At 34.6% G+C, this 25,010-nt stretch overlaps 1 protein-coding gene across 4 annotated transcripts in view; it reads right to left on the reverse strand.

Annotated features, from left to right (window-relative positions):
- Positions 1-1,381: 1,381 nt before the first annotated feature.
- CEP57L1 (centrosomal protein 57 like 1) overlaps positions 1,382-25,010 on the reverse strand; it is a 75,025-nt gene continuing 51,396 nt past the window's right edge. For 3 of the 4 annotated variants that reach the window (XM_020876611.2, XM_020876612.2, XM_020876613.2), the window contains 8 exons: positions 20,908-21,029; positions 13,347-13,463; positions 12,135-12,212; positions 11,555-11,641; positions 6,506-6,583; positions 6,149-6,390; positions 5,006-5,150; positions 1,382-2,901 (listed from right to left, as the gene is read on the reverse strand). In XM_020876611.2, coding sequence (XP_020732270.1) covers positions 2,683-2,901; positions 5,006-5,150; positions 6,149-6,390; positions 6,506-6,583; positions 11,555-11,641; positions 12,135-12,212; positions 13,347-13,463; positions 20,908-21,029 — 1,088 coding nt within the window. In that variant the 3' untranslated portion in view covers positions 1,382-2,682. The remainder of the gene's footprint in view (positions 2,902-5,005; positions 5,151-6,148; positions 6,391-6,505; positions 6,584-11,554; positions 11,642-12,134; positions 12,213-13,346; positions 13,464-20,907; positions 21,030-25,010) is intronic. The other variant, XM_070449997.1, reaches the window with a different exon arrangement.

Consider the following 25,010-nt stretch of genomic DNA (forward strand, 5'->3'; position numbering starts at 1 on the left):
TGAAAATAGGGCATTTCCCTCCAATCTTCCTATCTTTAGCTACAACTTCATAAAAATGGTCATGTTACCAATGACCCACACAAATACAGTTAATTCAAGATTCCAACTACTATTTCCAGGATTAATATAGTCACAATACCTACTTCTTCAAACACTCAAACTTTCTAGTTTCACAGTTTCATCAACCTGTCTTGGATAAAAGTTCTAATTTCAATTTTTTCAATTTCTGATTAAATAAAAAACAAACAAACCTGTTTTTCACTTAAGTGAACAAACTCTGTGATATCCTACCGAGTTTCTGCTAGGCAGAGCACAGCTGCGGGGTTGCTACAGCAACTCTTGTACACTGACCATAGACAGCCCCATCCAGGAAGGAAATTGTTTGCTCCACCCCCTGAGGAGTCAAAGGCAAGCAGCAGTCTGTGAGCAGAGACACATTTTCAGTTCAGTAATTGTGATGGAGCAACAGGAGACCATTCTTTATCGTCTTTCCTAATACATGTCACCCCAACAACCCAAACAAACTTCAAATCAAGTTGCTATATGAGTACATATTTCCACATCATGGAAGGATTGTATTCTTTACCCAACCCCCACTAGAAACCTGAGCCAGGGAACAAATCAAAGCAATTTCATCCTAGGCACATAGAAAAAGAAAAAAAGAAAAAGAAAAAAAAAAAAGAAAATGTAGAATATTCTCACTTCTATGAAGAGTACCTTTTGGTTCTTGCTTTCAGGCTTTAACCCCTGCAAACTCAGGATCTATGACAATTTTTTCTCTTTTTGGCTGCTCAGATATAACATTTACTGAGTTTTTATTCAGTGCCAATCCTTCTGCTGGGTGCTTAGACATGTTATTTTATCTAATCTCACAACAACCCTATGACGTAGGTAGTAATACAATCCCAGCTTTACAAATGAGAAACAGAGGCTCCAAAAAGTTATTTGATTGTCTAAACTACTAAGTGGCAGAATCAACGTGAACCCAAGTCTCCTATTTCTGAGATTTATGTTTTTTCTACTACATTGCACTGATTTTGCAAGAAAATTCACAATTCTTAGTTAAAATATTCAAGTGTTCCTTAAGTGATTTTAATTTTTTATGGTAATTTGTTTTAGTAAAACATTTCCACAAGTAATGACTTTACAACTGATAAATTAAAAATATTCAGCCACCATCTTAAGTGCATAGAAAACAAAGGCATATCCTGGTGAGTTTTTTGCCAAGTATAAACTATGGCACTCACATTCTTGAGAAAAGATAAAGTCGAAAAATAGGTAAGGTGATGAAACTGAGTTTAGATAAAGCAATCTGTGGAGCATCTCTTGGGTTGAAGGAGCTGTTAAGGAATAAGGGAGTGAAAGTGGGTGAAGGACAACATTTAAACCAGAGAGAAAGACATGTTTATTTAAGTCATTAGTTACTTTCAAGGACAATTCCAAGTATAAATCTGCCCATTTTCAATCATATCTTCACTTCAGGTATGGAGAGGTCTTCAAGAAGCACCTCTTTTTCTCTTCATAAGAATGAATTATAGTTTTTCTCCTTCCCTCACAGACAACCCACAATTACTCTCTTTCTCCTACATACACTCTTTGGGATTTCCTAAGAGGATATAAAGACTACCTTTTAAAAAATTGCTTTTCCTGGTTCCCCAAGATCTTGATCTTTTTATTCTTCCATACCTATAGCTTGACTATCCCCCAGCTATAGATAAAGATGCACCTCCAAAACTGTCCTTTTAGAATCACCATTTTTTAAATTGCTATCTTATCTTCTGAGCTCCTCCCTTCTGTTACGCCTTTTGTGTCAGTCTTCTAGTTCTACTTCAGGTGATGACTCCAATTCTCTAGTTGCCCCAAAGGATTCTGGTGAGAAACAAAGTAAGTTCAGTAGAGTTGTACTAGTTTCCACACGTTTCTGGAAAGACAGGTCAACAAACATAAATTCACTATAAAGCATATATGTACAAAGAAATATCTTATGGCATCACTAATCAAAGCATAAACATATAGTTGTAAAGGAGTCAGATTTAAAAAAAAAAAACAAGAGCTAAATTTATAAAAGAGAATGGGAATAGCAGAGAAAGGCTTTCATAGTTGGATTACTGTCATCTAAAAGTTAGTTTACTATGAGTTCCTATTCATAATTGTCACATTAAAAACGGACTAAAGGCCTCTTCACAAAGCTTTTCCCTTTCCAAAGAAGAAAAACATTCCCCAGATCTAAAACAAGACAGGGAAGAAGCACAAGAAAAGTTAAAAGACCTGTCCATACTCTGTTAATTTTATATTTGTTCTTTATATAAGCTTCTTAAGGTTACAAGCCTACTAAATGAAAAAGTGGAATGGCCATTATATCTCAAATTCAACTCAATTTTAAATATCATCAGTCTAGTATAATGTTTTAAACTTAGCTTAATGTATCTGCAAAGTGAACAATGTTTCTAAAATACGGTATGCTGAGGTATTTTAGTCAATAAAAAAGAATAGGAAAGCAATCATTTATTATTTGGGTTTCTTAGGAGATCATTAGGCATTCATTTTAAAATACAATTTGATACTTTATAGAGGCTAGAAACATAATTCAAAATTTCATAAAGGTTATTAAATTAAAACCACTTTAGACAGTTCAAGATCTCATTGACAAAGTTCATTCAAGATGATAGTTTTGCTATTGTGTTACTGTTCCCACATAATATCATCTTGTCTCAATTTCATCTGAAGATTATGGACTCGTATTGGACGAAAGTTGCTGTTCTTCTGAAGAGAGTTAGTTAGCAGACATTTTCTGGGGCTATTTTTTATATTCTTTGTTCCTTTACAGTTGCTATCTTCTTGCTGAATAGCTGAAGTTTCACTCATCTTTGAATTCTGAACTGTTTGCTGCAGTTTGCGGACCTGGAAAGAAAAAAATCTAATATTTCAGTCAAAAATATACTTAAAATGTACCTTATAATAGAGGATTGGATTGATGGTTTCAAGATTACATGAAATTAAAAAGTTTGGTAAGTCTTTATTTATTGAATACTTATTGCATGCCTAACACTGAGATATTTATACAGAAACATAATGAATAAAACAATCATTGCTTTCAAGGAGCTTATTGCTCTTATTATTAAAGAAAAAAAAGCATATATGTGACAGCTAGAGAATAATTCAAGCCAGAATAACTTTGAGTAGGACAAAAAGTGTATGTCTAAGAAGGATAAAGGAGGACAAGATCGATGTGGGCTGGAGAAGCTGAGAGAAAGAAATGTTTGTTTTTGTAAGATAAGACATGGGAAAAATCAGGAGAACATGGAGGAGAGAGAAGGACCTTTCTGGTGACATTAACAACAAAGCAAAAATATGGTGCTAGGAGTGAACATCAAGTTTATAGAGTCTATATTTTTTCTTTAAAGTATTCCTGAATTTAAAGTAGCTAGTTTTGTTTTGTTTTTAAAGGCAAAGGAATAAATAACCTTATCTCATTGAGGAGTTTCTAGTAATGATTGGGTTGACGGAATTAAACAAAACAAAATCTATAAACTAGTTAAACCCTTTTCTTCCAAGTCTAGTCCATTACTGAATCTTTTAAAAAATTATTTATTTTGGCCTCATTACATGGCTTGTGGGCTCTCAATTCCCCAATCATGGACGGAACCCATATACCCTACTGAGGAAGTGGAATCCTGACCAATGGACCGCCAGGGAATTCCCCACATTACTTAATCTATTTCACTTAAGCATAACCTGATTGGTAGAGCTGGTCCAGACACTGGCAAAGTATCTGGTGTTATGTTTACCTAAAAATTCTTAAAAATTTTTACTTCTATAGCAATTTACTTCTATAGCTATTATAAATTATATATATATAATATTTTCAAAATATAATTTATGTACATACTGCCTAAATTTAAAAAATATGACTACTCTTCTATTCCTTTTAGGTTTCTCCTATGTGATTCTAAGAAAGTATACAAGTTACATAATTTTCACCCTAACACAATCATACAGAAAGCTTACTTACTATAGCTTTAAAAGCCAGTTAAGTGAAAATGTTTGCTTCAAAATTTCATTTCCTTCTGTCTTTCTTTATTACTTTCCTATAAAAGTGGGGAAGGCTTAATTGTGAGGTTAATATATTACCAACTTATATGAATGCTGATAATTCCATTAGCAGATAGCTACATGATATGACCTGAGGGTTCCTGGAAAGATTCCCTCTGCTTTCTTTTCCAGGAGCATAACAGTCCTAAGAGTGAATTCATTGTCTTGGGATGAAATATAATATTCCATGATTTTTTTGTCAAAACATTAAGATTGTTATGCCATTCTTAGTTATTATGAATTTATACACAAGGATAGAGTCCTCCTCATCACCTCCACTAGAGTGAGCTAAGCATAGGTCCCCAAGGAAAAAACACAGCATGGCTTGTTCTGAGAAACTGGAAATAGTGGTTTTAGAGATGGGTATGCTTGAGGAGCCAGGTTTATATATAAGATAGACACCTGTTGACCTAAGGGGCTTCAGTAAGGCATTAGGAAAGAGAGGGACAAGAAGAAAAGAATGCTAAAAGGACAGCTGGGAGAGCTGTAAAGCAAATTTAGCCTACCTCTTAATTTTCCTAAAGTTACTTCTGAATACATAACTAAACTTTCTCTTTTTTTTCTCCCTTTGGCTGTGCCGTGTGGCTTGTAGGATCTTAGTTCCCCAACCAAAGACTGAACCTGGGCCCCAGCAATGAAAGCACAGAGCTCTAACCACTGGACAGCCAGAGAATTCCCCATAACTAAATTTCTTTGTTCCCTTTTCTTTATATTATATTGAGTATTATGTAGCAGACCATGTTATTTCAATGTACAGATGATTCTATTTTGTCGTAAGTCTAAGTGACTCCTATCTATCATCTTTTCACTAAGCCACACAATCAGGCCTTAAATTTGGAAGGTCTAGAGAAATGTAACATTGAATCCAGATATATTATCTTTTTATTAAAATTTTTTACTAAAACTTTCTTACGCTATCTTGATGCTGCATTAGTTTGGAGATTTGTTCTCCTTTAATTTCCATTTTCTTGACTAAACGCTCTAGTTCACATTCTATATCTTCACAGACTGATTGGCTTTCAGTTTCTTTCATTTGATTCAGCAGGTCTTGGTACTCCCTATGAAAGAAAAGCAAGTATCAAGCACTATTACAGTTTATAGTATACAAACTATATATATATACACAATATATTATATATATATAATATATTAATCTTTGTCACAATTAAACAATATTCTGCTCAATCATAAATTTTAATCAGAGTTAAATATTAACCTTCAAAGACAGCTTCTTTTTGTAGAGTTATCAAATTAAATCTATGGTAATTATAAACAGGCTGTTATGATTTGAGATTAGATATATTTAGAAATATCTCAGACTTAGGATCTCAAAGAATCTTAAAAAAGTCTGAATTCTTAGTGTTTATAGTTAAATGTAGTAAAATATTCTGATGTCCTTAGCTAGAGGCATTAAGGGACTCTTTTTTATTCCAAGTTTGGAATTCTTAATGTAGATTCTTTGGAAGAATTTCAGCTATAGAAGTATTTGCCCGAGAAATTCCTAGATTTGGTGATAGCTTGCTCAAAAAAAACCACTGCTAATATAACTAGTATATCTTCTATGAGGTCTTAGTTCAACTAGTTGGCCACCCAAGTCACATATTTTCTGGAATATTTGTTGAAAAGATATTTAAACTTAAAGCTTAAAATATGTATCCCATACAGAATCTTTGAAGTATATGGATGCTTCAAACATGCAATGCAGACCAGCCAGAACGGAAAACAAGAAATTGCATTCCTATTTGTCAAATGAAATCATTCACTTACCTGAAAAGATTATAAAAAGCAGAAGAAGAATCTATCTTAGAAAAGCATTTGTGAATTATAATTTAAGGTCACCAGACCCCATTTGTTAGAATGACAGAAATATTTGTCTATCAGTTCAGATCTTGGGAATACAGAAACACTTTAAATAGAAAAAAGTAATCTTCAGATCAAAATAAGTTCAAAAGGCTAAGTAAGGCTTTTAGGAATTTGTAAGTGATATTCTTTGAAAGACTGAGAAGAAAAAAAGATACCTAAATTTGTCTTGCTCCTTCTTGTGATAAATACTTACCTAGTCATTTGGTCTAGCTCATCTTGCATTGCCATCAAAAGTTCAGACAAATTGTTGCAAATAGAAATGGACTTTTCTGAGTCAGAAGGTACCGCTTTACATTGAGAAGTTGTTCTAGAAGGCTTGTAGAGACATCTAAACTCAGTAACTTCAGCTGGTTTCTGAAGGATATGTGGCCCATAATGTGGCACTGTTTGGAGGTTTTGTGTACTTGCATTCGCAGAATGGCTTGCTCTGGCAGACTTTGGGGGAAAAGAAATAGCTGAGAATGATTTTAAATAACTGATGGCATTTAAATAGCACTTACATCAAAGCATGAATTTATCTGAACAAGTATCCTCATTTTTCCCTTCTCACCTTCTCAGCCATAATAGGCAGTGTTCCAAATTTTGAACAAATTTGCTGAGATGGTCCTCTCTTTAAACATTTAGTTTTCTAAATATTGACAAGGGGAAAAGTAAACAAAAAATATTTTAAAAGACATTTATCAAATTAACATCATTACACATTAGGAAATGCAAGTTACAATGAAATATCACTTTACACCTGTTAGAATGGTTAAAAAAAAACACCAAATGCTAACAAGGAAGTGGAGAAGCCAGATTGCTCATACACAAAATAATGCAGCCACTTTGGCAGACAGTTTGGAAGTTTCTTGTAAAATTAAAGATTTATTGATAGCTATCATATGACTCAGAGATTTCACTATTAGATACTTACCCCAGGGAAATGAAAAATATGTTCACACAAAAACCTGTATACAAAGTTTATAACTGCTTTATTTGTGATAGCCTAAAATTGAGGTAGCTTCCCTTGTAGCTCGGTCAATAAAGAATCTGACTGCAATGCAGGAGACTCGGGTTCGATTCCTGGGTTGGGAAGATCCCCTGGAAAAGGAAATGGCAATCCACTCCAGAATTCTTGCCTGCAGAATCCCATGGACAGAGGAACCTGGAGGGCTATCGTCCATGGGGTCACAAGAGTCAGACACAACTTAGCAACTAAACTACAACTACTGAAACTGAAATCCCATGGACAGAGGAACCTGGTGGGCTATATAGTCCATGGGGTTGCAAAAGAGTTGGACACAACTTAGCAACTAAACAACAGCAACACTGAAAACAACTCAAATCTCCTTCATCGGGTAAATGGTTAAACTGTGGTACATCCCTAACATGGGATACTACAGAGAAACTTTTAAAAATGCATCAATACTTGGATGGATTGGCTGAGTGAAACAAGCCTCTCAAAAGGTTATATACTATATGATTACATTTATATAACATTCCTGAAATAAAATTATAGAGATGGTAAACAGATTATAAGTTGCTAAGGGTTAGGGAGGATGATGTGTAACTCATAACACAAAGGGATAACATGAAGGAACCTTATAGTAGTGGAATAGTTCTGTATCTTCATAGTGGTGATGGTTACAAGAATCTACACATGTGATAAAACTGTATATGATCACACAAATATGCATATACACATACAACTAAGTGAATAAAAAACTGTTGAAATCTCCATAAGCTCTGTATATTGTACCAATTTCAATTTCCTGGACTTTATTATATTTATGAAAGATGTTACATTGGGGGAAGCTTGTTAAAGGTATATGTTGCTGTTGCTGCTGCTAAGTCTCTTCAATTGTGTCCAACTCTGTGCGACCCCATAGATGGCAGCCCACCAGGCTCCCCTGTCCCTGGGATTCTCCAGGCAAGAACACTGGAGTGGATTGCCATTTCCTTCTCCAATGCATGAAAGTGAAAAGTGAAAGTGAAGTCGCTCAGTTGCGTTCAACTCTTCGTGACCTCATGGACTGCAGCCTACCAGGCTCCTCCGTCCACAGGATTTTCCAGGCACTAGTACTGGAGTGCGTTGCCATTGCCTTCTCCAAAAGATACATGGGACCTCCCTTTATATTTTTTTTTATCATCTCTAATCTATAATTTTTCAAAATAAAACGTGAAAAACAAAAAACAAACAAAAAAAGGCACATGGTTAGGATATGGAAGAATGGTAACTGCTGACTGGAACATAAACTGGTCCAGTCACTTTGAATAACATCTTGTAAAGCTAAGGTGCATGACACTTATGGCCCAGTATCTCAGAGAAACTCCTGAACACTTACACCATGAGGCATGTACAAGAATGTTCATAACAGTGTTGTTTATAATAACAAAAAGTGAGAAACAAACCAAATGATCACTGAAAGGACAAGGGCAAAAGAAATTTTTAGCAGTAAAAAGCAGTGAACCATTCATATATGCATCAATTGGAAGAATCTCATAAACTTAATGTTGAGTGGAAAAGAAAGCTGCTGAAGAACACAAATAGAGTAAGTCCATTTATATAAAGTTCAAGTGTAAACCTAACAAATATATTTCTCATAAATACTTATTTGGCAAAGTAATTTTTTTTTTTTAAACCAGGAGAATGATGAAAACAAAGTCAGAATTGTGGTTACTCCTTGGATGGAGGGAATACAATTAAAGAAAGGTACACGCTGGGCCTTAACAGTGCTGGTAATGTTCTATTTTCTTAAGCTGTGTGGTGAGTACTCCAGTGTTAATGTCATTATTATCCTTTGAGCAGACATTTTTTGTTATATTAGGTTGGCCAAAAATTTGCTCAGGTTTTTCAGTAACATTTTATGGAAAAACCAGAATGAACTCTTTGGCCAAACCAATATGTACTCCTTCGTGAATCATTTTTAAAAAGACACTGCCAAGCTACATTCTTAAAAGTAAATTATTTCACTATTTTTGCTGGATGGATTGAATTAGGGTGACCAATTGTCTCAATCTGCCCATGATACAGGATCTTCAGTTCTAAAACCAGTAAAGTCATAGGCAAACTGGGGTGAATTGGTCACTCTATTTAACACTTTAGCAAGAGAATAATCAATAAGCTGAACATATTCCATAATAAAAGGAAAAAAATATTCCCAATTTCAAAGGATAATTTAGATATCTTAACTATTATAAACATTAATTTTTTTAATTAAAAAAATTAAATGACTCAGAGGTAGAGATATCACAAGTTTGTGAGTCAGTTCTTATTCACTCAGATTTTCTTGGTGATGCTGGACAATCATTCAAGCTCTGTACCTTAGGAATGATAATTTCAAGTAATAGAAAATGATGGTCTGATCAAAGTCTATTTTAAGCAGTTAAATTAGAACAAAAGAAATGTAATTTTTTTAGTCACTATACTGAATGAGATTTCTGACTGATAATTACAATCTATCCTTTCAAAAGAATAATGAAAACCTCACAGGACAGGCTTCCATTATCTTGCTTACAATATTCAGTCTGATTCTTTACTTCCAAGCTCACCTTATGCTGTTGTTGGTTACTATCTAGAAGCATAGTTCTAATCATGTCTCTATAAGCCTTCAATGGTACACAATGACTTATAGAACAAAAGTTCAAATTCTTAACATGGCCTTGAAGTCATAATGTCACTTCAAGCTATATTTTCAATTTCAAGTCTCATATGGTACTGCTGCTGCTGCTGCTAAGTTGCTTCAGTCGTGTCCGACTCTGCACAACCCCACAGACGGCAGCCCACCAGGCTCCCCTGTCCCTGGGATTCTCCAGGCAAGGACACTGGAGTGGGTTGCCATTTCCTTCTCCACATATGGTACTAAGACTGGACAATTATTTATAGTTTCATGTAAAAATCAACTATACTCTCAGACTGTAACACACCTCGCCTCATCTCTATCAATACTCACTCATTTTCCAAGTCTGCCTTTACAACTTCTTGTGTGATCTTTTCACATATTCTTTATGTGTACAGCACCTGAATACTTTGTTTATACCTTTATTAAGTTTTTAGCACACTCTGTCTTATATTTGTGCTTTTGTCTACTTCTCTGTAAATTCCCGTGTTATCTTTTTAACTACCTAAAGGTACTAATCTATGTAAATCAAGACATATGAGTTAAATGAACTATGTCCAGGATATGGAGTAAGTGTCAGTGAGACAAGCAGGAATCTCACAGAGGTCTCTTAAAAAAACCCAAATACTACCTTCAACGTTAGTGCTTCTGCTACCTTTAAAAGGAGGCATTATTACTTACAGATCTATGAACTTGGAACTTAAGCTAACTGCTTTTATAAAGTGGTTTTGCTGTCAATTATTTTTTCTTTTCTTCCAGGAGCTACCTTTTCTTTCCTTTGTTTCTTTTACCTTGATTTTCCCTGTACCTTATTAAAAAATCTTTTCTACCAGCTCTTCAAAGGATGTCATAAAACATAAGTACAAAAACAAGTCAGTGTTTTCCCACTTGTATAAATTACTTATAGTGATTCTCTATTTGGCTTTGCAGCTTCTAATCTTACTGTGGAGATAAGACACAAAACATACTTGAGGAAGGAAATAAACTAAAAAAAATCAACATAAACTGCATTGGGAAAATATTCTTCATTACTGTAGTTTGCAAATTCTTTGAAAGAAAAAAATGTGTGAAAAATGCAGCCAAACTACTGAATTCTTATTTATGGAATAAACAACTAGCTTAAGTTAAGTATAATGTTTCCTCCATTACTGTATACACAGGGTGAACCTATAGCAGTGGCCAGAATTCACAAATAGCATGCTTGGTTCATAGAGCAAATAGTACCCAGAAACACTACATGCATATTGAATAAATAGTAATAATGGTCATCAAAACTATAATTTCAGAATCATAAGATTAAAAGGGACTAACATTTTCTTTACCATGATAAATAAAAAAGTTTAATATAATAAATCCAAAACATCAATTTATCAAAACAAATTATTATTGGTAAAGCTATAAAGTACTCATTCCCCAATCTTTAAGCAAGTCCAAAGGATATTAGCATAAAAAAAAATTTCTCTAGAGAAATTACTATAATTATAATTTAATATTGTAATTTATAATACAATATAACTTAATAGTATATCTTGTCTTTTTATTGTACATGTATTATATAAAACTGCTTCCAGAATCTATTGTGTTGTATCTATTGTATTGTTTCGTGCTTCTTTTATAAACTATCCAAAATACATTTCTTTAACAGTTTAGTACTAGCAACATGTTTGCCTTTCTAGAAAAACTAGAATGCTTATTGTTATTTCACAAATTTAGATGTATTGCCCATTATATGTTCCTTTTTGCTTTGGGTGTCAAGCAAACTCAGAAGCTAGGTTTTGTGCTCAAATGCTGCTACTTTCTTTAACCTAGGTTTTATGGAATTTTCTGTCCTCACGCCCCAAACCATCATGACTTGACTTATGTTTTTAGGTCCATTTCATAGAATTATTTCATGTCTTATATTATAAATATCTTCAAATTCTTTTTGGAAATGCACAGGTATAATTACTAAAAGGATGAAGAACTAAGCACTAGCAAATAAGAATAAAGTATTTGCATACCTTTGAAGATTTCTTCTTTTCCTTGAAGTGCCTTGGATTTGTTACTGAAGACATTAAAATTCTATTGATTTCAAGTCCAGTTTGAAGCTGTAATAGTGAAAAAAAACCTTTACTATTACTTGAATTTTAACAAATTTCTTTTTCTTCAAAAACATTATAATGAGGGATTATACATCAGTTGATAAAGATAAAAATGCTTTTTTTTGAAGAAAAGAAAATCCCAAATATTATTTTTTTTGTGTTAAAGTCACCAAGTCTACTGGTAATTACAATCATTTTCTGTTTATAACAGAATGAGTTATTTTATATCTCAAACTGAAAACAATTGATAGCATGAGCTCTTTCAACTGAGAATATATATATGTTCCTCAGAATTTCAAAAGATCAAAAGGTCTTTGGCAATATATCCAAGTCTATGAATATACTTGCTAATTTACTGAGATTTCATTATTACAGCAGAAGAAGACAAAACTGGTAAGTTAGGAAGCAGAAATTAGAGTCCAGGGTAAGGCTTCAGTTAATAAAGTATAATAAAACATATGTGATTTTAAAGTGCCAGATAATATAGTATTTTGTTTACCTGAGAAGCTTTATCTTGAAAGAGCTTACGCTGATGTTCCTCTTCCTTTAGTTTTTCCTCTAAATGTTTAATCTTATCCTACAAAAGAATTGAAAAACTGGGATTATTAAACAAAAACTAGAGCCAAATATCTTTTATTTCTTTTCCAAATAGAGCCCTCAGGGTCTTGATTCTTAATAGTTTGGTAAATTAAAGCAGAAAGTATGAAGAAGGAATGGCAAAAGATGCTAAGTTTTCCTTGGCTTTCTTAGTATGATTCTTTACCTACTTTATGTAAGAAGGACAAAGGAGAAGCAAAGAATGTATATGCATAGGCTCTATTAATTTCATTAAAAAAATCATAATACTGAAAATTTGGGAGGTTTTAATGGTCTAAAAGGTCAAACAATATAGTCTTGGGTCTCAACATTTCATTCAAAATATGGACAACTTACAATAAAAGACTATGCTGTACTTAGGGAAAAGTGAAAGTGAAATCGCTCAGTCATGTCCGACTCTTTGCGACCCCATGGACTGTAGCCTGCCACGCTCCCCTGTCCATGGGATTTTCCAGGTAAGAATACTGGAGTGGGTTGCCATTTCCTTCTCCAGGGGATCTTCCTGACCCAGGGATCGCACTGCAGGCATACTCTTTACCATCTGAGCCACCAGGGAAATAAGACTAATATACATGAAACAATATGATTTGACCCAGGTCATGAACATATATGTATAACCTTATATACAAAAGTATTTCATCTTATATCCATGGTATAGTTTGGAATAGGAAGACAGTACTATCTCAAAGGGAGAACTTCCTGAGTACTCGAAATCTCACGGAAGGCTTCATAGAGAAAGCAGGAATGGGAGAATCCTACAAAATGGATAGGATTTGGTTGGAAAAGGAGAGGGCATTTCAGGATAGAATCTAGAATAGGTGTAACTTACTTGCAAGTGGTGAAAGGCTATCTTTTCAATAACATTTAGGTAAATCACCTAACAAATGAAAATATTCTACCACTGCAGAAGAAGGTAAAACTACAATTTCACATCAAAAAGCAAACTCATTTATGCTGTGATCTATAGGCAATAACTCATATCTGGATTACTAAAATCTATTAATGAAGTTTTACAAATCTAATTTTATTGCATATTCATATACAGGGTAATTACACATAACACTAAATATTTATTCCTGGTATCACCACTTCAAAGAAATAAGTTGAAGCTTACCTCAGCAGTTTTCTGAGTTGTTGTAAGCTTAAAACATTCTTTTTCTAAGACATCAAGCTTTTCAAGTTTTGCATGAAGCTTCATATGATCCTGTTCTTTTTCCCTTTGAAGCTGGGCCTGGAAAGGAAAAAAACAAAACCTAAATTTGGCAAGTGAAGCCAATTGCTCAAGAATAATACAATTTCTGAGAATTCAAAGCACAATATAAATTGTCATAAGAAACACATAACAAACATGCACATACTTTAGGTACTTTAAAAGCAAAAAAAAAAGAGAAAATAAAATACTTTTCAAAAACAAAGAAACTGCAAAAAAAAGATATTAGATCAATGGAACAAAATCTTCTCTGTATCTTTATATAACACTTCTACTATGGAAAACATCATCAGTGAAACATATTAAATAAACAAGGTGTTATCACAAAGTGATCAAACCTACTTATTGACTTACCCTCTCTCTAACTATAACACAGAAAAGCAGCTATCAAAGGACTAAAGCATACAGAGAACTTGGAGAAAAGGAAAGTTACACATATATATTTGTTGGTGTTGAATTGCTAAGTTTTGTCCAACTCTGTGACACCATGGACTGTATAAAGTCTGCCAGGCCACTCTGTCCATGGGATTTCCTAGGCAAGAATACTGGAATGAATTGCCATTTCCTTCTCCAGGGGATCGTCCCGATCCAGGGATTGAACTTGTGTCTTCTGCACTGGCAGGCAGATTCTTTATTGCTGAGCCACCAGGGAAGCTCTACACATATATATGCATACCTACGAATTGTCTTGTAATGGTATTTATTACCACATTAATGCAAGATGTTAATGACAGGGGCAACTATGAGGGGACAAGAAGCATATGAGAATTTTCAGTATTATCTGACAAATCTTCTATAAACTTGAGACTCCTCTTAAAAAAAGTTTATTAAAAATAAAAAACTGAAAAAATAAATAAATAGAGTTTTGGTGACCAGTGGTCTAACATTCTATTGGAATTACAGAAGGAGGAGAGAGAGAAGTCAGACAAGAATAACTATTTGAAGGCTAATGCCTAAAAATGTTCCAATTCTGATGAAAAATATTAACTGACAGATTCAAGAATCTAAAACGAACAAACAAAAAATAATCCAAGCAGAATGAATACAAAGAAAACCACATTTGGGCATATTATCAAATGGTTGAAAACCAGTGATAAAAGGGAAAAAACAACCTAAGAAATAACACACTATGCACAGAGGAATGAAGATAACAATTCTCATTAGAAACTATGAAATCAGGCTTCTCTGGTGGTCCAGTGGTTGAGGATCTCCCTGCCAATGCAGGAGACACGAGTTCAGCCCCTAGTCTAGGAAGAGTCCATGTGCCGTGGAGCAACGAAGCTCACGCACCACAGCCACCAAGCCAGTGCTCACAGCTTCTAAGCCCATGCACCGCCCCCAAGAGCCTGAGCTCCGCAGCAAGGAAGTCACCACACGAGAAGCCCACAAGCTACAACTACTACAGTCCCCAGCCTCCAAACTGGAGAAAGCCCAGGCACAGCAATGAAGACCCAGCACAGCCAAAAGTAAATAGATAAATCTTAAAAAAAATAAACCAACTAGAATTTTATACCCAGTGAAACTATCCTTCAACAGTGGTGGTGAAATAAAGCCTTTTCCAGACAAATATATGCTAAGAGAATTCCCAGCATACTTTAAAAAGCACTAGAAATGGTAAAAATGTGGATAAATATATATTGCTTCTTGTTTCTTAATTTTCTTTAAAGGAAAATTGATTATTTAAAGGAGAAACAGAAACAATGTATTCTGAGCTACATAACACACATAGAAATAAAATATATGAAAACTTCAGCCCAAAGGGGGACAAATGGAATCATTATGTAGTAGGATCTTATATTACATGTGAAATGTTTTCATGCTAATTCATGATAGACTGTAGTAAGTTAAGAATACATAACTTTAACCTATACAGTAGCTACTAAAAAGGAGAAGGGGAAAAATACCTGGAGAAAGAAAAGTCAGCAAAATTTAAGAAGAAACCACTAGGGAATAGGGAACTTAAAAAATATTTTTAGTTGAAAGATAATGAAAATATAAAATGGCAAAACCTGTGGGATGCAGGTAAAGCACAGTTTAAAGGGAACTTCATAGTTTTTAATCATAATATATTACATTTAAAAACAAATTTAAAGTTTTAAAATCAATAATCTAAGTTTCCAACATCCAGAGCTAGGGAAAAAATAACAGATTAAATCCTACGTTAGTAGAAGGAAGGAAATAATAAAGATGAAGTGGAAATCAATGAAATAGAAAATAAAAGTTTTTATAAAGACTTATTTTTTAATATCTATAAAATTTATAAAGTGACATGTAGGTTGATAGTTTTAAAAAGAGCACAAATACAATTTACTAGTATCAGGGATGAAAGAGGGGACATCTCTAAAGACACAAGAGAAACAGATAATCTGAGTAGCCAAATCTCTGTTATAAATAAACTGAATTCATAATTAAAAAACACTATATACTTAAAGAAAACTTCAGTTCCATATGGCATCTATCAAATTTGAACTCTATCAAACATTTAAGGAGGTAATAATACTATTCTTATACAAGGTATTTCAGAAAATAGAAGGAATCTTCCCAACTAATTTTATGAGGTCAAACAAAACCATAATACCAAAATAAGACATTGTAAGAAAATTACAAACCAAGATCGCTTAAGGACAAAGTCACAAAAATTAAGTGAAATCTTTGCAAGTTGAATCAAGCAATATAGAAAAATGATACTACATCAAGATTGACTGGGGCCTATATCAGGAATGCAATGTTGGTTAACATTTGAAAATCAAACAATGTAACTTACCATGTTAACAGAAGAAATGAGAAAAATCATATGACCCTTTCACTAGATGTATAAAAAGCAAACTGCAAAATCATTCACAGTAAAAGTTTTCAGCAAAATAAGAATAGAAAGTAATTTCCACATTTGATAAGGGATAACTAAGAGATGGCTGGATGGCATCACCGACTCGATGGACATGAGTCTGAGTAAACTCTGGGAGTTGGTGATGGACAGGGAGGCCTGGAGTACTGTGATTCATGGGGTCGCAAAGAGTTGGACACAACTGAGCGACTGAACTGAACTGAACTGAACTATGAAAAACCTAGAGATAACAGTCTAGTGAAAGACTAGCATCTTTCTCCCAATGATCAGAAACAAAACAAGGATGTCAGTCTTTATCACTTCTAATTAACACTGTACTAGCTACAATAACCAGTGCAAGAAAGTGCAAAAAATAAAAGCCATAAAAGTTGGAAAGGGAAAAATAAAACTTTATTCACAGATGACATGATTATGTATATAGAAAATCCCTAGAAAATACTGAGTTGCAGAAATAGACATGATCTCTCTTTGTCAATTGTTTGTTGACCAAGGTGCCCAATCAATTCAATGAGAGAAAAGAAATCTTTTAACAAATGGTGCTGGGACAATTGGGAATCCACATGGAAAAAATTTAACGTTGAATAATTTTCTCTCACTATACAAAAATTAATCCCAGATGGGTCACAGAACAAAATGAAAATTAAGAGCTTTCAGAAGAAAATATTTTGGAAAATACTTTGATAGTTTCTTATAAAAATACACCTACCCCATGGTTCAGTAATTGTACTATTAGATATTTATCCAAGAGAAATTAAAACATATGGTCACAAAAAAGTTTGTACAAGAATGTTTGAAGTATCTTTACTTATAAGACCTCCAAACTGGAAACAGGTCAAATATCCATCAAAGGAAAAATGGATAACCAAATTGTGGCATATCTATATAACGAAATTCTACACAGCAATAAAAGGAATGAACTACTGATACATGTAACAACATGGATTAATCTAAACAACTTTATTTTAAACCAAAGAATCAGACATAAAAAGAACATTTTCTAGCATCCAATTTATATGAAGTTCTAGGACAGGTAAAATTAATCTGAAGTAAAATAAATCAGAATAGTAGTTGCACTGTTGGGAGTGGGGAGAGAGCAGGGAGTAACTTGGCAGAGATATAAGAAAATTTCTGGGGTGATAAAAATGTTCTGTTACTTGGTAGGACTATAGATAACATGAGCATATTCATTTATCAATAATCACTGAACTACTGTATATTGTCACCTTGCTTATTTAACTTACATGCAGAGAACATCATGTGAATAGCCAGGCTGGATGAAGCACAAGCTAGGCTCAAGACTGCCAGGAAAAATATCAATAACCTTAGACACCACCCTTATGGCAGAAAGCAAAGAAAAACTAAAGAGCCTCTTGAAAGTGAAAGAGAAAAGTGAAAAAGCTGGCTTAAAATGCAACATTCAAAACACTAAGATCATGGCATCTGGTTCCATCACTTCACTGCAAATAGATGGGGAAAAAGTGGAAACAGTTGACAGATTTTATTTTCCTGGGGTCCAAAATCACTCCAATGGTGACTGTAGCCATGAAATTAAAAGACACTTGCTCCTTGGAAGAAACATTATGACCAATATTATGACCAATATGCTAGACAGCATATTTTAAAAGTAGACATTTTGTTTTGTCGGCAGAACAAAACATCTTGTTTTGCCAACAGAGGTCTGTCTAGTCAAAACTATGGTTTTTCCAATAGTCATGTACGGATGTGAGAGTTGGACCATAAAGAGAGCTGAGCACTGAAGAATTGATGCTTTTGAACTGTGGTGTTGGAGAACACTCTTGAGAGTCCCTTGGACAGCGAGGAGATCAAACCAGTCAATCCTAAAGGAAATCAGTCCTGAATATTCACTGGAAGGACTGACGCTGAAGCTCCAATACTTTCGCCATCTGATATGAAGAACTGGCTCATTGGAAAAGACTCTGATGCTGGGAAAGATTGAAGGCAGGAGGAGAAGGAGATGGCAGAGGATGAGATGGTTGGATGGCACCACCCCAACTTGATGGACATGAGTTTGAGCAAGCTTTGGGAATTGGTGAAGGACATGGAAGCCTGGCGTGTTACAGTCCATGGGGATCACAAAGAGTCAGACACGACTGAGCAACTGAACTGAACTGATAGACTTAAGACCCGTGCATTTCACTGGCTGCAAATTATACTTTAATAAAAACATTCTAAAAATGGTTAAAACTCACTCATCTACAATATTTATCCAGGATAGGAATTTCTAGGTTTTTTTTTACAAGACAAAATGTGAATAGATGACTAGGTGCTAAGTAGTATACTGTGCTTTTAATTGGCATTTCCCTGTGACTTCTTTTATCCTGCAAAATGCCTCTTCATAACTTGGCCCATTTTTCTACCACTGCTTTGTACTTTTTGTATCTTGCTTAAGAAATCTCTCCTAACTCCAAGGTCATAAACCATCTGGAAATTATTTTTGTGTATGATGTGAGGTAGGCATCCAATTTCTTTCTCTTTTTCTCACATAGATAATCAATTTCCCCTAAATATCTACTGAAGTCTAGCATTTCAACAATGTTATGCAATGGCATCCTTGTTTTATATTGGCTTTCCATATAAGTGGGTCTGACTATACCCTAATCCTTTATTCTGGCTGTCAGTCCATACAAATATCATGTTAATTTTGATAGTATCAATATGTCATAGGGTAAGACCTCATCTTATTCTTCTTCATAATAGCTTGGCTACTTTTGGACCTTTCCTTTTCATATGAATTTTTGAATCAAGTTTTACAGTTCCTTGAGAAACCTATTAAATACTTGGCCCATTAAAATCCAATACTGACTGGTACTTTTACCCATTTTCAACATAAAGCAAAGATCTTTCTTAGAACACTTAAACTATATTTACCACTTCTAATTTATAATTTTATTCTCATTAATTTTAATCCTTTATATATATAAATATATAAAATAAAACATAATTATTGCTGTTATATATTTATTTACCTATATATTTACCATCTTCATTGTTCTTCATTCCTTGCATCTCTGACCTTCCATCTAAGATACTCTTCCTTCATCTGAATGATACCTTCAGTGTTTCCTTTAGAATGTATCTCCTAGTAGCAAACTACCTCAGATTTGGTCAGTCTTAAAATGTCTTCACTTCACTTTTATTTCTGGAGGATATTTTCACCAGGCATTGGACTCTTATTTTTTATTTTGGACAGTTATTTTTTTTTAATATCTTAATTATAATCAGTTTGTTTTCTTCCAGATTCAGTATTTTCTATTGAGAAGTCAGCTGTCAATTTAATTGTTGTCTTTTTGAAAATAACCTTTTTATTTTCCCCAGCAGCTTTTAGGATTTTATTCTTGTCTTATTATTTATTTGATTTCTTTTTATTTTTCCTGCTTTGGTTTTATAGGATTTCTTAAATTTGTGGTGTGATTATTTTTTGTCAATTTTTTAAACTTCCCAGCCATTATATCTTCAAATATTGTTTCTGCCCTATTCTCTCTCTTTTCCTTTTGGAATTCCAATCACACATAAATTTGACCTCACTCTAACTTATGTCTCTTGCTCTCTTTTATAAACTTACCATTGTTTTGTCTCTTCATTGATCTGGATGGTTTCATCTTTGAATTCACTAATTATCTCTTCTGATCTGCTGTTAGATGCACCATTAAGTTCTCAATTCCATTTACTGTATTTTTTACAATATTGTAATTTTTATTTGGTTCCTTCTCAAATCTGCTTTGCCATTTTATGGTTTCTAATATTCTGCTGAAAATTTGATCCTATTTTCTATCTCCTTGATTATAGCAAGTGTAATTATTTTAAAGTCTGTGTCTTCCAGAGCCAGGATCTAGCTCGAGCTAACTTGTGAGAGTGTTTATATAGAGTCTGTTATGTATGCCATTTCTTTTGACAGTGTTTTATCTCCTTCTGCCTGGTTATCTTTCATTAAAAAGTTTCTCACTGTATAGAAGAAAGGTTTATAGAAATAATTTGAGGACCCTGGGAACATTAGCCATCAAGGATCACTTTAATCTAATTTCAGGGACTAAGATTTTCTAGATTATTCTAATAATCTAGAGCTGAGCTATAATTTGTTCTCCTTCTTGTTCATCATTACAAAGCATTCAGAGTACAGAATATTTACCAGGGTTCCTACCCTTGGTAGATCCTGAACTCTTAACTTCTTTAGCCCCATAATGATGGCTTGCAAAAGCACTATTTAGCCTTTCAACTGACTCTTCTGGAATCAAAAATGTCCTGAAAACAAAGGGACCCAAAACCAACCACTCTGGAGGTCAACTTCTTTGAATTTAAGTATGCACACAGATTTCTGAATTGGTGACCTTTCATCACCTTGTTAACTCTCCACCACTTCTGTGTATTTTCTTTTCTTCCTTTCTTTCTCCCTCCATCCCTTCCCTCTTACTTTTTTAATATTCTGTCCAGGGTTTGTGTTTTCCTCTATAGAAAAGTTGATTCAAATGACTTAGCATGCATCACTGTAACTGGAAATTTCCTATATACAGCTTCATATCCTATTTAAATTACAATATGACAATCTTCCCATGATATTAAATATTCTTCAAAAACATATATTACTATAGAAAATATAGTCACCTGTTGTTCTAGGATCATATTCTTCTCTCGTTCTACATTGAGAACCATTCTCTTTGTATATTCTAGTTGCTTCTCTAGGAGGATGCAGCGAGACTGGGCTGAGCTTAACTGCATACTTATATCTATGAAAAAGAAAAAGTAATAATCAATATCAGAGAGTTATCACAAGAAATTTATTATATGAATTCAATCAAAAGCCAGAAGTTTAAAACTTCTTTACTTCTAAATAATGACTCTTCCGAAATTATTAACATAAATTTTGTGAATATCTCATTAATTATATATAACTAATTTAACACTGACTCATAAAGACCTAGAGAGTATACTTCTGAAAGGGAAGGATGTCAGTGACTTGTGGGATCACAAAAACCTGACTGGAAACACCATCTGGAAAACAGAAGACCTAAGGGAACATTTCATACAAAGATAGGCACAATAAAGGAGAGAAATGGTAAGGACCTAACAGAAGCAGAAGATATTAAGAAGAGGTGGCAACAATACGCAGAGAACTACACAATAAAGAGCTTCATTACCCAGATAATCATGATGGTGTGATCACTCACCTAGTGCCAGACATCCTGGAATACGAGGTCAAGTGGGCCTTAGGAAGCATCACTATGAACAAAGCTAGTGGAGGTGATGGAATTAGAATTGCGCTATTTCAAATTCTAAAAGATGATGCTGTGAAAGTGCTGCACTCAAAATGCCAGCAAATTTGGAAAACTCAGCAGGGGCCACAGGACTGGAAAAGGTCAGTTTTCATTCTAATCCCAAAGAAGGGCAATGCCAAAGAATGCTCAAACTACCGCACAATTGTACTCATCTCACACACTAGCAAAATAACGCTCAAAATTTTCTAAATGAGGCTTCAACAGTACATGAACTGTGAACTTCTGGTTGTTCAAGCTGGATTTAGAAAATGCAGAAGAACCAGAGGTCAAATTGCCAACATCCACTGATCATCAAAAAAGCAAGAGAGTTCCAGAAAAACATCTACTTCTGCTTTGTTGACTATGTCGAAGTTTTGACTGTATGGATCACAACAAACTGTGGAAAATTCTGAAAGAGATGGGAATACCAGACCATCTGACCTGCCTCCTCAGAATTCTGTATGCAGGTCAAGAACCAACAGTTAGAACTGGACATGGAACAACAGACTGGTTCCAAATTGGGAAAGGAGTATGTCAAGACAGTATATTATCACCCTGTTTATTTAACTTATACGAAGAGTACATCATGAAAAACGCTGGACTGGAGGAAGCACAAACTGGAAACAAGACTGCCAGGAGAAATATCAATAACCTCAGATATGCAGATGATACCACATTTATGGCAGAAAGTGAAGAGGAACTAAAGAGCCTCTTGACAAAAGTGAAAGAGGAAAGTGAAAAAAATTGGCTTAAAACTCAACATTCAGAAAACAAAGATCATGGCATCTGGTCCCATCACTTCAGGGCAAATAGATGGGGAAACATAGAAACAGTGAGAGACTTTATTTTTTTTTTCCATTTATTTTTATTAGTTGGAGGCTAATTACTTTACAATATTGTGGTGGGTTTGTCATACATTGACATGAATCAGCCATGGATTTACATGTATTCCCCATCCCATTCCCCCCTCCCACCTCCCTCTCTACCTGATCCCTCTGGGTCTTCCCAGTGCACCAGGCCCGAGCACTTGTCTCATGCATCCAACCTGGGATGGTGATCTGTTTCACTATAGATAATACACATGTTTTGATGCTGTTCTCTCGAAACATCCCACCCTCACCTTCTCCCACAGAGTCCAAAAGTCTGTTCTTTACATCTGTGTCTCTTTTTCTGTTTTGCATATAGGGTTATCGTTACCATCTTTCTAAATTCCATATGTGTTAGTGTACTGAAATGGTCTTTATCTTTCTGGCTTACTTCACTCTGTATAATGGGCTCCAGTTTCATCCATCTCAATAGAACTGATTCCAATGAATTCTTTTTAATGGCTGAGTAATATTCCATGGTGTATATGTACCACAGCTTCTCAAAAAATGGGCCAAAGAACTAAACAGACATTTCTCCAAAGAAGACATACAGATGGCTAACAAACACATGAAAAGATGCTCAACATCACTCATTATCAGAGAAATGCAAATCAAAACCACAATGAGGTATCATTACACGCCAGTCAGGATGGCTGCTATCCAAAAGTCTACAAGCAATAAATGCTGGAGAGGGTGTGGAGAAAAGGGAGCCCTCTTACACTGTTGGTGGGGATGCAAACTAGTACAGCCGCTATGGAGAACAATGTGGAGATTTCTTAAAAAGCTGGAAATAGAACTGCCATATGACCCAGCAATCCCACTTCTGGGCATACACACCGAGGAAACCAAATCTGAAAGAGACACGTGCACCCCAATGTTCATCGCAGCACTTTTTATAATAGCCAGGACATGGAAGCAACCTAGATGCCCATCAGCAGATGAATGGATAAGAGAGACTTTATTTTTTGGGGCTCCAAAATCACTGCAGATGGTGACTGCAGCCATGAAATTAAAAGACGCTTACTCCTTGGAAGAAAAGTTATGGCTATCCTAGACAGCATATTAAAAAGCAGAGATGTTACTTTGCCAGCAAAGGTCCATCTAGTCAAAGCTATGGTTTTTCCAGTAGTCATGAATGAATGTGAGAGTTGGACTATAAAGAAATCTGAGAGCTGAAGAACTGATGCTTTTGAACTGTGGTGTTGGAGAAGACTCTTGAGAGTTCCCAGGACAGCAAGGAAATCCAACCAGTCCATCCTAAAGGAAATCAATCCTGAATATCATTGGAAGGACTGATGCTGAAGCTGAAGCTTCAATACTTTGGCCACCTGATGCGAAGAACTGACTCATTTGAAAAGACCCTGATGCTGGGAAAGATTGAGGGCAGGAGGAGAATGGGACAAAAGAGGATGAGATGGTTGGATGGCATCACAACTCTATGGCCATGAGTTTCAGTAAGCTCCAGGAGTTGGTGATGGACAAGGTAGCCTGGTGTGCTGCAGTCCACAGGGTAGCAAAGAGTCAGACACGACTGAGCAACTGAATTGACTGAAATTCTCTTCCCTAATATGTATATTTATATAATATAATATAAAATAATAAATATATTTCTTCTCTTTCAGAAAACTCAGATATATGCATTCTACCATTTCCATTTTCCTTACTTCTCAACTACTGATCACATAGTTAATTCTGTAAGAAGTAAGCAACCTCATTCTAATTCTTTAGCTTCCTTGGCTCTTTATTCTGTGTTCGTTCAGTTACCTCAGGACTTTTTCTTCTCCTCATTTCGTCTATTTTTCAGTTAAAACACAAACTTGAACCTTGTTTATGAGGGTGATATAGTGTTACAGGAGGAAAAAATGCCACAGTTTTGAAGTGAACTTTATATATAACTTATGTTCTAAATCTCTAAAATTTGCGTCCAGAAGTCCTTTTCCTAATTTCCTCAGAAAGCACCTACCTGTCCACTTCTTCCAATTAATCTTTTAAGTTATTTTTATTGTTTTATTTTTATATTATTTAACTACTAGTATTGCTTTTATTTTCAAATTTTTAAAAAACTATTAAAAATAGGAAGCATTTAAATTATATTGCAGGCTAATAATATATATGATAATAATATATAATATAAGATATGATAGTATATTGCCTTTCTCAAAGAAAGGCAATGCCAAAGAATGCTCAAACTACTGCACAATTGTACTCATCTCACATGCTAGTAAAGTAATTTTTTAAAATTCTCCAAGCCAGGGTTCAACAATACATGAACCGTGAACTTCCAGATGTTCAAGCTGGTTTTAGAAAAGGCAGAGGAACCAGAAATCAAATTGCCAACATCTGCTGGATTATCAAAAAAGCAAGAGAGTTCCAGAAAATCATCTATTTCTGCTTTTGACTGTGTGGATCACAATAAACTGTGGAAAATTCTGAAAGAGATGGGAATACCAGACCATCTGACCTGCCTCCTCAGAAATCTGTATGCAGGTCAGGAAGCAACAGTTAGAAATGGACATGGAACAACAGACTGGTTCCAAATAGGAAAAGGAGTACGTCAAGGCTGTATATTATCACCCTGCTTATTTAA

Source organism: Odocoileus virginianus, chromosome 19, assembly GCF_023699985.2.
Source record: "Odocoileus virginianus isolate 20LAN1187 ecotype Illinois chromosome 19, Ovbor_1.2, whole genome shotgun sequence".
NCBI lineage: Eukaryota > Metazoa > Chordata > Mammalia > Artiodactyla > Cervidae > Odocoileus > Odocoileus virginianus.